This window comes from Scophthalmus maximus, chromosome 17 (genome assembly GCF_022379125.1).
Source record: "Scophthalmus maximus strain ysfricsl-2021 chromosome 17, ASM2237912v1, whole genome shotgun sequence".
Classification (NCBI taxonomy): domain Eukaryota; kingdom Metazoa; phylum Chordata; class Actinopteri; order Pleuronectiformes; family Scophthalmidae; genus Scophthalmus; species Scophthalmus maximus.
Window position 1 is genome coordinate 15791115 of NC_061531.1, and position 10154 is coordinate 15801268.

Here is a 10154-nt window from a genome sequence, read left to right on the forward strand (position 1 = left end):
GCCTAAACAGGCCTAGTTTATTCCTCTATATTATGTATGGCTTTTATGCAAATGCAGTGACAGTGAGCGACAAAAAAACCCCAACCTTTGATCTAGGCTCTCTTTGTGGCTGGCACAGTAAATGCTGCAAAAGCATCGTGGATCTAATGGGACAACAGAATCAGGCGGTGCAACGTTGAGATTGTCAACGGGATCCGAGAGGCTGGGAATCTTCGCCTGCGATGTAAATTAAGAGCTGATATTCTGCCTCCTGCCTCGGAAAACCACCAGACTTCCCCTCAGGTTAATGACTGTGCCCACACAGAATTGCCTGTGCCATCAGCGCAAAAACACCAAAACAACTTCTGTGATGATGAGACGACACGTCGCGACTGTTATTTCCGCCCAATTACGGGATAACGCAGCTCTCAGTGAGTGAGTTGCTGAGCAGTCATAATAATAAGGCCCCTCGACCCTAAAACGAAAAATCCATTCCTGTCTCATTCACCGCGGCCTCGTATGGTCGCCGCCAAGAGATCATAAAAACAAAACAAGTGTATCTGATCATTTTATCCGCGGGTTTTACCGGTTCGTAAAAATGAACCAGCGATTGCTCTGCGAACAATAACCACATAGCTGAAGCTTTTTTCTGTTTACTGTTCCCTCTGGATAGCAACGCAGGCGGTAAAAAACCCTCTTTATCTCAAAGATCTGTACAAACCCACTCTTCTACAGAGTCTGTTTAAAAGAGATTTAAATTACACAAGGTCTTATTTAACCAAGAATCGACTCTTTGCCTTGAACGAGTGTTTGAGGAGGCATGGTTTAGGATTATTTAGCAGAGACGATGGGACTGAACAAATATTGTTTTTCTTTTTGAAAACTCACACGTGATGTTGGTGTTGCGAACGCAATGGGGATTAAATGTTTGCACTACGGAATGTTGAAATTAAATGTACAAGTAAAATTTGTTACGTGCGTTTGACATGATATTTTGAATGTGAAGAGGCTGGCGTACTGTAATATGAGAAACATGAGAAAGGGCGTGTCCCACCACGCTGCTCTCACATGGGAAAAAAAACCCCCGCACCTTTTGTTTGTCCGTCCAAACCTCTGTTCCACTCTCAAAGTGATCATTCTCGAGCCCATTTGGAACACAACAGAACAAAACAACCCCGCAATCATGAACTCCACAAATATAATTGTTATCTATTCATTTCGACGTGCTCCTCTAAACTCGATCGACAGACACTCAAACACAAACGGGTCCAGCAAAAAAAGGTTTACTTTATTCCTCCGACGGCAGTGCCAAGGTAAATACAGACAAGCTCTCAGTGTGGGGTTTTTTAAGCTGCCCTCATCCTTTGATTTCAATTTCTAAAGACGCCATTTCAAAACGGGACGCCATTGAAAACAGACAGAGGCTTCAGCTATAAAAAAAAAAAAGGGGGGTGGGGGGATATTGCATCTGCTGGATTTATAAACAAATTAAACTCTGATCTTAAGCAGATTTACAGACAGGTAATCCCGGGGGATACAGACACATGTTGGCAACAATACATCTGTTAAATCATGCGTATTAGAAACCGTCTGCCAGGTAGAAAGCTTCAGGTGGATGGAGGAATTCTGCCGTGCGGGGAAACATGACAGGACGACAGGTTGGGAGGGGGGGCGCTCTAATACGCGTGTTGGCCCATGGATGTGAAAATCTTATCCCACACCTCCACCTTCATGATGGAATTGCCGAGGGGACACATGGTGGCCTTGATATCTAGGTAGTTGCCCACGTAATTGATCCCCGACCCATTGGCTTCCTCCCTGACGAACCCGTGCTCACGCTGCTTTTTCTCGTAGTACATTTCCTTGTACAAATCCTTGTCGCAGTTGCGGCCCTTCTTGTAGATGCCCACCGCGAACCAGTTCTTGTACAGGTTGTAGTCCCAGGGGATGGAGAACATGATGGCCAGGGTCTCGATGTAGTCGTTCTGCGACCTCTCGAAGAGGTCGTAGGTCAGCACGCCGACGCTGCCGGTCGCCTTGCCGCCGGACTTGGTGAAAGTGCAGACCTCGGTCTTCAGGGGGCGCACTGTGGGCTGGGGTGGGTTGTAGGTCTCCCCGTTCTCGAGGTGTACCCTGGCAAGTACAAACACAGATACTTGTACGTGTTTTTTTTCTTCTGTTTTTTGGTTATCTGTGTAGCGAATTTCATTTTGGGCAAATCTGCAAATGGCCGTTCGCCAGTCAGGCCTCACCTGGGGTTGATGAGGCAGTAGCTGTTGGTGACATTTGTGATTTCAATGACAGCACTTCTCCTGCTGCTCACGTCGGCCGCCACGGCTTCAGCTGACTCCGACATGTTGCTGATGGCTGTGAGATCCGCCGCTTGTAAAACAAAGGTAGTTAAGGTGTCAACCATGCCGAATGGAGCAGCTGCGGCGAACTTCCAAGAGCCGGCTAAACACAGCGAGAGTCACACTTGGCACAACATAACCCCCCCCCCCCCCCGACCTCTGATCTATAGCGACAATCATTATTGGCATTATGCTGACCTTCAAAAGCCCACAAAGACTGGCACTGGGTATGAATGATGCATTTCAGAGGCTAATTAGATATTGGGAAGTTGTGAAGAAGCAGCCTGCAGACTCTCCCTTCCTCCGTCGAGAGCGTACACCTTCCACCACAACACCAAGCACCATACTGGAGAAAATAATCACCCCTTTTATCATCAGACACAAATCAAACAAATGCCCCGTCAGGCCTGCTTACTCCTTACGAGTCGTGAGCTAATGAGCCACTCTGCGTGGCCCTTCCCTCTAAATGATCTCTGGGACCTACCTGCCGAGAACCTCCGCCTGTGCTTCCAAATCCCGGAATGGGAAGAGTCACCTGGAAGGGAGGAGACGCTAGCCCTTTTTTTCTTCTTTTTCTTTTTCTTTTTTTTTCTAACAAGGAAGTATGCCACCATCCTGCATGGGACCCTCCCGCTTAGTTGCAATCCATTGCCAGTTTGAGAGCGCACGCCCCTCCTTCAGCACACATTTCCCAGTGAAAGCCACGAACCCACATGAGAAGCAGAATGTGAGAGCAGATATGTTTTTCCCCTCTTGGATTATAAAAACAACCACGCCCTGGTGCTTGGCAGGGCCGAACTGCCTCCAGCAGCAGTTTCTGATACCGGATCCCAACCTGTTGTGTGCGATGGGATCATTCTCTCAGCACGTTCATGCTCTCCCACGGGGAATGTGGGTAAACATGGATGTGCGACTGTCATTTGGGAATGGCATTCCAATGTGCTGTTGCGCAACGGATACGAGTGCAAACTGAACAAGTCGAGACAGACATCTCCGGAGCTACTTTGTGTCGCTCTTTCTCGTCGCTGAGCCTCCGATCCAGAGCTTCACAGCCAGTGACGAACAATCGTGTTTATCTTGACGATCAAAATAACATTTATGCAGATTCTCCCATCTGTTACTGCTCATTAGAAATTGGATGGATCCAGCTAAGAGATTATAATAATAATAATAAAAAAATACTGTTCATCAGCGATAATGAAGAACGCAGAGAAAACAAATCCCACACAAAGTGACACAAGCATTGGGTTTGTATGTTTTATTGCCCTAATCACAGAAAAGGGGGGAGTGTATCATGCACATGAGCCTAAGTGATAAGATGATGGACAATCAATGAGCTGGCTGTCAGATATTGATATCGCGCCGCGGCCAAAATAATACAGACGACAGCAAAGTCAGTCTCCCTCTCCTCTGGATGTTTTTCTGCATGACAACAGGCAAATCAGACGAAGTTTATTTTCAATAATAATAAAAAAAAAAAGCAGAATATCAGTACTCTCTTCAGCATTAACGGCCCATTTTATCATAGAGCTCCACTTTAACAATGGCTTTGCCAATGGTGGACATTGTTGCCCTCAAATCAACGGTTTTCCCTTTGTATGCCAGGCCGCAGCCGTTTGCCTCGGAGCGGGTGATGTCGGTGAGGTCTTTCCCGTCGTACAGCTGGTCGTACAGATGTTTGTCACAGGCACGGGAATGCTCCACCACGCCCACGGCCAGCCGGTTCTTGTACAGGTTGTGGTCGTAGGGCACGGAGAACATGATGGCCACGCGCTCGCTGCAGACGCGGCTCGGCATGTGGAACAGGTCATAGGTCAGCAGGCCGACGGCGCCCGTGGCAGTGTTGTCGTCCTTGGTGAACGAGCACACCTCGGTCCGGGCGGTGCGGACCGTGGGCTGGGGCGGGTGCTGGCTGAAGCCACTGGACATGTAGACCCTGCACACGGGGGAGAGAGAGAGAGACAGTGGACAACTTTTATGTCACACTTTCTAGACTTTTGATGGGGGGGCGGGGGGGAAACTCCCCACAAGTTTTGTAAGTTTGGTGCAGATTGTCAGCGTACTTTTTGAGTGTTGGGCTTTCCAGGGGCGAGGCCCCTTATGCTGATGGATGGAGTGTGACTGTGCGAGTACTGCCGCGGACTTCTAAGCAACAGCGAGTGTACCTGCACGCGATGTGCAATGAGGCGGCGTGTGTCACTGCATGATGGATAGGCGGATGTTCTGGGCAAGGTGATGTTACACATGAAAACCACCCATCCAAGATATGGTCTGTCCTGCCACAGCTAGATAAATGCGGAGGCGTGGCACAGATTCCAATGGACGTGGGGCGTTTTCATTTGTTTTGTAGTTTTGTCTGTCACTGTCCACTTCAATCGGGAGCAACGGAAAACTGACAGATTGCGTTGTTGAGGAAACAGGTGGTCAAAATTAAAAAAAATTATATTAATTATTTAAAATAGGAAGACATGTAAAACATTTTCAATATAATCATCATTACACAGTTTAACCACCATTGAGGTAACATATTTTCATGCCAGAAATTTTGCCTGTTTTCTATTAATAGTTTTAAGAATGAGAAAAAAAAATTGTGGATGGTTAATTTTTCTAGCAAGACACCACATTTGGGCTTATAATCTTCAAAGAATCGCATCATTTCTTAAAAAATGTATTTTTCCAGGAGCCAGCCAAACTTGAGCGGGCTACACAATGAGATGATGAGAATCATAATCATCATTAAAGTAAACCATAAGGGAAGTAGAGTAAACTGCCGTCTTGTATTTACCTAAACAATTTAATATAACTTTTTCAATCTCGGTGGGTGGATCATTCCTTCATTTGTACGTGTGTACAGTGGACATTCTTATTTTCACTACATCCGCAGACCTTACTTGGGGTTGATGAGACAGTAGCTGCCGCTGACGTTGGTTATTTCTATGGTGCAGTTTCTGTTGGTGGTGAGAGTCGCTGACACAGCTTCTGCAGTTTCTGGCATCTTGACTGCAAGAGGAGCCGGACTGAAAAGCTCAGAATAGGATATCCGCTGAGAGGTCACCGGCTCAGCAGGTATCCTGCGGTGAACAGAAGCCTCGGTTAACGGTTTGAAAGGACAGTTACTCTTGAAATCATGTTGCTCTGCGGAGAACTGTCCTGGGGAGAAAAGTTTCTCTACGGTATAGCTCTTCCGCATAATCTTGCTTGAAGTACGAGTAATTGTGCTCACCTTTTGGAGCGGTGGGGTTGTGCTCGACAGCAGTGTCAAGTTCCTCTTCCTTCGGGTTCCTGCACGGCGGTGGAGGGAGTCTCCCTCGTGTCATCACGCTTCCACAGTGCGAGTTCCAACAAAAGCAAGGGCGTGTCCACCGCGCAGAGCACACAACACCGCCACTCATGGAAAATTACATCTCCAAAGGGAACCACTTTTCAATGATCACAGTATAATGTATACTACTGCGTGGTCCACAACAATGATCGGGTGAATCCTTGAACTCATTCAGGTGTTCATTTGCCCGTATTCCTATTGTCAGCCTGTCTTTTGCGTTCACGTCGTACATGGATATTGATATCACCTAAAACTCTGCATCCTAGATGCTTGAGGACTTAGAAAAAGCATTATTACTTTTTGCAGCACACTGCTGTAATCCGATTATCTCTGAGGTTTAAACTTTGTTTTATTTACTGCTCTTCCGTTATTTCATTAGATATGAGATCAGAATTTATTCCCCATCATTTCCTCCCCCCCAGTTAAACACATCTCTCGGCTCCGGAGGGGCCGCTCGGAGCTCAGAGCACGGAGATCCTTATGGAGCGTTTCATGTTCTGACCTGCTCAGAATGTAACTTACCGTCTCACGGGGATTGCTCAACTGACTGTTTCTCGTTGTTTGAGGTGATGGTGGCTGTTACGCCGTCTGACTCTCACATGGCTAATTCTTTTACTGCCCACTCTGCTCCCAGTGGAGGGTGGTGGAGGTGCAGAGGAGGAGACACGCCCTTTTTTTCCACGTAAGTTACAAAAACAACGCATTATGTAAAAAAAAAACCAATACAATACAGTCTCATATTCATCCCTCAAATCATAGCAAATCATGTGCAGGTCTCCGCAATTAAGTATGTTTTGCAAACTTTTGAGATGTGTTCATCATTCCACTCCCCAATCCAAGCGATATCACGGCAGCTGTTCTCTTCCATACATCAGGCGCCTGGAACGTGATTTAGAATCCTTCGACTCCAGCGCTTGAAGTCACCAGATGGCACCAGACATACATTTGCAAAAAGTGCATTTGCACTACATAGAATTCGTCAGTAAATGTTTCTATCTGATGGTCCGCCAGTGGCCGTGGCAAAAAAAACCTAATCTCTGACAAACATTTAATATGCAGCATGCCCTTCATTATGTCCTGTGGAAGGTACAAATAGTCGTAGGTGCAACACGATATATCACAAGCTTTGTAAGTCAAATGGAAAGGGATGAAATGTGTGTTTGTATAAATATGTGTTTTATATGAAAGGAAAGAAACCTCAGCAGGATTTTTAGCGATGTGACACAAATTCGTGTGAAACAAATCCTCGATCTCGTCTTAACTTCAACAGACGCAGTCGCATGAATCAGTAGTTTGGAATGTGGAGGTGAGTCTGACCAGCCCAGTCCCAAAATGACAAAGCCCCTTTGACATGACCTCTCCTCTGCTGCCACCCTCAGGACAAACTTTACATCTTTACATTTGGTTTTCAATCACCGGATTCACCTCACTTTTGGTGGAGTCAGTAAAAAAAAAGAGAGTTGTTGTTTTATCAATTTCACTGTAGCGAGCGTCACAGCCTCACCGGGTCGCAGGGCTACAAGCCAGAATGCATATATACTGTATTTCAAATGCCACCCACCTTCACCGCTGGCCCCCAAAAACAGCTGTTTTCCAACTGGGGACACAGAGTTTGACCCTAATAGGACAAGGTGTCCCCAGTTGACTGGTTTCCAGTCACACACACACACACACACACACACACACACACACACACAGAGACACACACACACGCACACACACACACACACACACACACACACTGGGATATCCGTGACTTCGAAGGACATGACAATGACTTACAGTAAATTCCTGGAGACTTAATTTACTCTCAACGTAACCCAAACCATAACCTCAACTTATCTTCACCCATAAACATCCTTTATTTTGGAAAAGATTGAAGATTGAAGATTTAAGCTATGTGGCCTGGACCACACAAACACACACAAACAGACAAAATTCGAATTTGCACTGAGCAAGAAGTGGGCTCCTCCATCCTGCAACACGTGATGACCCCGTAGTAAGGATGATACCATCATCGACTAACTTATGTCAGGACGGAGCCACATTTCCTCCTTATTTGAAGCAGGTCTGTTGAGTTTAATCACACTGCAGTGTTATCGCGCCTTCATTGTCTGAGAACAGTCCGTAAGAGGCGATTAGGAACGTGTCATATCAGTCATCTGGATTCATAGGTTGCTCAGGTTTTGAAAGTATCATGACGACAAGGACAAATGCACGCTGAAGACGAAAGGAAAATTAATTACGGTGCCTGTGGTATCAGTGTCCCGTCCTCATGTCACATTTTTTGTCTCTGTCGGACACGTCATCTCACTTTTTCACCCTCCGAGTCTGTTGCGAGACAAGTGAGTGTCAGGTTAATGTTTTGCTGCAACTGACAGCGTAAATTCTTTCTGTCAGAATCACATGACGGATTGCAGCAGCCGTTATCAGCCGAGGAACACGAGTCAGAGCTGAACAGATACAACGTGAAACTAAATACTACAGAACACTCCATTTCCATCAGTGCGCTTTCTTTACTCTTTTGTCTTTTCTCAGCCTCGACGAGACAGCGACGTGAAATTTTGTGTCAGCATGTTGTCACCAGCAAAGGCAAACGGCGCTTAGCTGGGTAATGAACCGTGGTTCGAAGATTGCGATGCAATAAACTGTTGTGGAAATGACAATAATTTCGTTCGATTTACAGGCAGAATTTGTGATACAGCACGATTGTAACGTTCCAAAACAACTTGAACCCTTTCGCACACGTCGTATAAAGGTTGAATACCGATGAATGTAAATAGAGACGAACAACAGGACAGCTCTCAAAATGAAGCCAAATAATCTTGATCGCCCCCTGGTGGCTGTCTGCAGTATAAGTCATAATCCCTGATGGGTGGAACTAAGAACTCAAAGTTCACGCCTAGTAACTTTTTTTCCAAAGATGTTTTCTGTCATTTTAGGTTGTTCATATCAACCGGATGTATGATTTAAGTGTTCATTTTTGTATTAAGTATGATTTTAATTAGTTATTGCTGTCTATGTAAACAGCTGATGATACTGGTGTCTGTGTATATTTGTAAAAAAAAAAAGTGTATATATATATTGTCAATATGCATACATATATGTACGTGGACTTAGGTGTAGGCTACTTCACTCCTGTTTCCCGTGTTGAAGCATAATGTGGCAGCTGTTATTGCTCCTGTTTCACTTTCCCTTTTTCTGATTATTAACAGCAGCAATTATTGATTTTATGTTTTTTTCACGAGACACTTCAGCTATTAAAGACGCATCCCTGCTCTTATTTCCACTATCAGACACTTTGACAGCTGGTCATCAAATGCTTAATGTCTGTTTTTTGTTTTTTTACTTTTCCCAGAATCACTCTTTCACTTCCAAATGCGATATCGACATTGTGGAGCTCTGGGATGCAGAATTGGCCACTTAGGACGTGTGAAAACAAACCATGATCGTAAATTGCTCCTCTGGCGCTAGCCGAGGCAGATGTGCTAGACTGATTTCTATTTAATATGCATAAAAAAAATCATCTGGTGCTTACTTTGCTACTGTTCTGTAGTTGTCTGTACATCAACCTTTCATTTAATTGATCACAATTTTAATTTATTCTTTTTTTTCCCACTTTTTAAAAACAGTCTTTGAAAAGTGAATACTCGACCCGCTTCGCTTCAGTTAACACCTTGTGATTTATGAACATGTTCACGGTGGATCCCTGTTTTTCCCCACACTGCGTATGAAGTCAGCTACTTCGCATCTTTAATGATGTGTAACATCAGAGACATTTCTCCCTCATGATGACACACTATGGTTCCTCCTTTATCTCTCTGTCTCTGCTGAACTGTTTTCCTGAAGCAGTGAGTTTACACTAATTGTTTTATAAAAAAAAACACTGTCCCTCCCAAGCTGACGTCTATGTCTATATAATTTGTTCATTATATAAAATAAGATATACAGATATATTATTTTACATATAAAAATGTTGCCCCCTTTAATGAATTCCTAATTTCTGTTCACTGGTTATCACATATCTTCCCCCCACACATTTCATGTTTATGTTACACTTTAATTGCAGCAACATGGAAAACACATCATGATGCAAGTATGTAACAGGGGGACACACAAGCACAAATCTGTTTTGACTTTCATTTTGGTCATGTTCAGAATACTGTTTACAGATATGAAATGATTTCCATACCATTTGCATGAAGATTAATTCTTAAGGTCACAAAACAAGATGTAGAGGAAGAATGTAAGAACATTTTTTTTAACTTGCAAGACCAGAAACTCCAAACTTACATTCAGTTTACTCCATCATGATTAGAATTGTGTGTTATTGCGTGTTGGTAATAATATCAATAATAATCCTTCAAGGTTGGAACATTCATCTAAGATTTCATATCCGCCTGAAAAACTTTTTTTTCAGCGTGAATAATTCCTATGTAATAATGCAGATGAAAACCCAATTCCTCCTGAAATCCATAGAACAACATCTGAACATTAACTGT

The 10154-nt window shown here is 44.3% G+C and overlaps 2 protein-coding genes across 4 annotated transcripts; both read right to left on the reverse strand.

Moving 5' to 3' along the window:
• Positions 1–1246: 1246 nt before the first annotated feature.
• Positions 1247–3040, reverse strand: apnl (actinoporin-like protein). 2 transcript variants are annotated; one of them, XM_035616178.2, is made up of 3 exons: positions 2815–3040; positions 2232–2361; positions 1247–2112 (listed from the first exon to the last, which is right to left on the reverse strand). In XM_035616178.2, the coding sequence occupies exons 1-3, from the start codon at positions 2942–2944 to the stop codon at positions 1656–1658; spliced, it is 717 nt and encodes a 238-aa protein (XP_035472071.2). In that variant the 5' UTR covers positions 2945–3040; the 3' UTR covers positions 1247–1655. The 2 variants fall into 2 exon arrangements, with proteins under 2 accessions (XP_035472071.2, XP_035472072.2); XM_035616179.2 differs by lacking the exon at positions 2815–3040 and adding an exon at positions 2529–2784.
• Positions 3041–3573: 533 nt separating this feature from the next.
• LOC118289280 (bryoporin) lies at positions 3574–5708 on the reverse strand. Of its 2 annotated transcripts, XM_035616177.2 has the most exons (3): positions 5554–5708; positions 5222–5401; positions 3574–4266 (listed from the first exon to the last, which is right to left on the reverse strand). In XM_035616177.2, the coding sequence occupies exons 2-3, from the start codon at positions 5323–5325 to the stop codon at positions 3837–3839; spliced, it is 534 nt and encodes a 177-aa protein (XP_035472070.1). In that variant the 5' UTR covers positions 5326–5401; positions 5554–5708; the 3' UTR covers positions 3574–3836. The 2 variants fall into 2 exon arrangements, with proteins under 2 accessions (XP_035472070.1, XP_035472069.1); XM_035616176.2 differs by lacking the exon at positions 5554–5708 and having other exon boundaries at positions 5222–5547.
• Positions 5709–10154: the final 4446 nt, after the last annotated feature.

Excerpts from the sequence above, each read along its gene's own strand:
- apnl (XM_035616178.2), bottom strand. The coding sequence starts at position 2,944 with ATGGTGGCATACTTCCTTGTTAGAAAAAAAAAGAAAAAGAAAAAGAAG. Across the intron at positions 2,362-2,814 it reads CAGGCGGAGGTTCTCGGCAG|CGGCGGATCTCACAGCCATC; the intron begins GTAGGTCCCAGA and ends TTGTTTTACAAG. Across the intron at positions 2,113-2,231 it reads TACTGCCTCATCAACCCCAG|GGTACACCTCGAGAACGGGG; the intron begins GTGAGGCCTGAC and ends TGTACTTGCCAG.
- LOC118289280 (XM_035616176.2), bottom strand. The coding sequence starts at position 5,520 with ATGCGGAAGAGCTATACCGTAGAGAAACTTTTCTCCCCAGGACAGTTC. Across the intron at positions 4,267-5,221 it reads TACTGTCTCATCAACCCCAA|GGTCTACATGTCCAGTGGCT; the intron begins GTAAGGTCTGCG and ends CCCCGTGTGCAG.